The sequence below is a fragment of the Bison bison genome, unplaced genomic scaffold, assembly GCF_000754665.1.
Source record: "Bison bison bison isolate TAMUID 2011002044 unplaced genomic scaffold, Bison_UMD1.0 scf7180017864038, whole genome shotgun sequence".
Taxonomy (NCBI): Eukaryota; Metazoa; Chordata; class Mammalia; order Artiodactyla; family Bovidae; genus Bison; species Bison bison.
The window spans coordinates 513164-515743 of record NW_011494610.1 but is presented as its reverse complement, the minus strand read 5'-3'; the positions used below and the strand labels follow the sequence as shown (position 1 = coordinate 515743).

Here is a 2580-nt window from a genome sequence, read left to right as displayed (position 1 = left end):
TATCAAAAGCCATTACGGGTGCCCCACCCCATCTCATCGCACCTCCCTGAGGCCCCCTTTCCCCTCTCCACTTCTAATCATGGCCCCGAGGGAAGAGAGGCCTGAATCACAGACAGAACCCTCTTCCTCTGCCACCCAGCAGACACCTGTTAGTGCCGCTTACTGCAGACCCCTGCTGCCCCAGCTCACGCTGGCTCTGCCCACTGCTCCGTGAGCAATGACCAGTAGATAGGAACGAGAGCAAGTAATCCAGCCCCCGGCACCTGGGTTCAAATCCTGCTATGCTTCCAGCCAGCTTTGTGACTTTCAGCAAGCTGCTTTCCCTCTCTGGGCCTCAGTCTCTTCCTGTGCTAAATTGGATACTTATCCTGTCAACCCCATGCATTGTGGGAACTGGAAGAATCCACCAATGTGAAAACGCTTTAAAAGATTTATGCTTTGGCAGAAGAAAGTTGGAATAGGAGTCTAGGTTTTGAGTCTCTGCTTTCTGTCCTTAAACAAATGACCTGACTTCTCTAAGCCTCAGTTTCCTTATCCATAAAATGGGCCCTTCTGGCCCTGATCATCTTGAGTTCTGCAGCTTGGATTCTAAGGAACTTAGTCACTGAGCCCTTGGACTCCACTTCTGAGGAGGAGGACAGAGAAGCCTGAGCCCCAGCTGATGGGAGAGGTGGTAGGAAGAAACTGAAAAGGAGCAAGGGGCTGTCTTCCCAACTGCCACGTGCCCCCCACCAAGCCCTATACTCACCTCCTCTGCCCGCTGGGCCTGGGGATGGTTATCCAGAAAGGTGCCCTCAAGGACAGAGCCCACAATGGTCAGGCCCTTCCCTGCCTTGAGCTGGGAGGTCAACGAGAGCAGCTGTGGATGGACTACGTTCTGGTCTTGGTCCACACGTACCAGCACCAGCAGCTGTGGCCTGAAGCGGGTGCAAGATCACGTGATCCATCCACCACCTCCCCAAGCACCAAAACTCATATACCCATACTCCATACACTAACCACCTGTCCCCCATACTCCCATCCACCTAAACATCCATCCACCCATGTCCTTGGGTTATCAACCCATCCAGTCATCTCCCACACATCTCTCCATCCACCTACCCATCCATCTCTGCATCTGTCTCACTCACCCAGGCATTCATCCATCCACCCACCCACCCATCTACCTCACTCACTCACCCATCCATCCATCTATCCACCTACCCATCCATCGATTTTATCCTTCAGTTATCCATTCACGTCCATGTTAATTTACCAACACATGCATTATTCACTCAATTGCCCTCACATCCACCTACCACCATCCATCCACACATTCATCTATTCACTAAACCACACTCCCATACATATATACACTCAGCTATCTACCCGTCTATTTATCTGTTCATTTCCTTATTCATTTACCCTCCCCAGCCAGCCATCAGTTTGATACCATCCTCTAAGCACCTACTCTGGGCTAGATCCTGTGCTAAGCATTTGAGGATTCACAGACTGTTTATGCAAAGCTCCAGTCTCTAAAAGGCCAGTTTAGTAGACATGAGTGAGGACAAGTCCACGATGTCCTCGTTCCAGAGTTCCAGACCTTACTCTTAGCAAAATGAACCTGAAGGAGAAGGAGGGCTTGCAGAGCAAGCAGTTAGGAAGCACCTGGGCTGAGAGGCGGGAGGGGAAGATTCTGGCTCCAGTTTTGCCTTCCACGACCCCTGAGACCTTCCCTAAGCCCTGATTTTTCACGTGAATCAAATAGTAGTGGTAGTAGTGAAGTCGCTCAGTTTGTGTCCGACTCTTTGCGACCCCATGGACTGTAGCCTACCAGGCTCCTCTGTCCATAGGATTGTCCAGGCAAGAGTCCTGGCGTGGGTTGCCATTTCCTTCTCCAGGGGATCTTCCCGACCCAGGGATTGAACCTGGTTCTCCCACATTGTAGGCAGAAGCTTTACCGTCTGAGCCACCAAGGGAGCCAATAGAGAGATTGTTAGGAATCTAGAGAATTCTAAGAGGCCCTGTAACTCTCAAAGTGGATGATCCCACCTCTCTTCAGGGCGAATTCTCTGTGATACTCCACTTACCTTTCTGGGCACGTGCCTTCTCCAGGGAACTGTGAGCTCACTACATCCCCAAAGACCAGAAGGGGTCGGCACATAGATCATGAGTTCATATGTGTTTTTTTAAACAAGTGATGGGATGAATGGAGGGATGGATAGATGGTTAGAAACTGGCATGGCAGGTAGGGTTTTGGAGAACAAATGTGTGGAACCTCAGCTCAGCCTCAGTGTTACAGGAGGGAAGAATTCAGATGAGGCCAAACACCACTCAGCAAGAGCAGAACAAAGCAAGGCGGGGTGGGTCGGGCCCTGCTCCCTTCCTCTTCAGTCGCCATCACTCACCTCCAGTTCTTGGTGTGCGGGGGCCCTTCTTCCAGGCGCAGCAGGGCATAGCGAGCAGCGCTAAGAGACAGGCCTCGGATCCCATCGCCCCATTCCTTCTCTGCCCTGGGGGCCGGAAAGGGGGGATCACAAGAGGCAGAAAGCCAGGGAGTACCAGGGAGAAGCACCCACCCCCCCAGTGCAGAGCCAGAGC

General features: G+C 52.1%; 1 protein-coding gene across 1 annotated transcript in view; it reads right to left on the bottom strand.

Annotated features, from left to right (window-relative positions):
- The window catches only part of SLC12A5 (solute carrier family 12 (potassium/chloride transporter), member 5), a 35623-nt gene that overhangs the window by 7729 nt on the left and 25314 nt on the right, over positions 1–2580 (bottom strand). The window contains exons 23-24 of the mRNA XM_010835112.1: positions 2388–2492; positions 749–917 (exon numbers count right to left, since the gene is read on the bottom strand). Coding sequence (XP_010833414.1) covers positions 749–917; positions 2388–2492 — 274 coding nt within the window. The remainder of the gene's footprint in view (positions 1–748; positions 918–2387; positions 2493–2580) is intronic.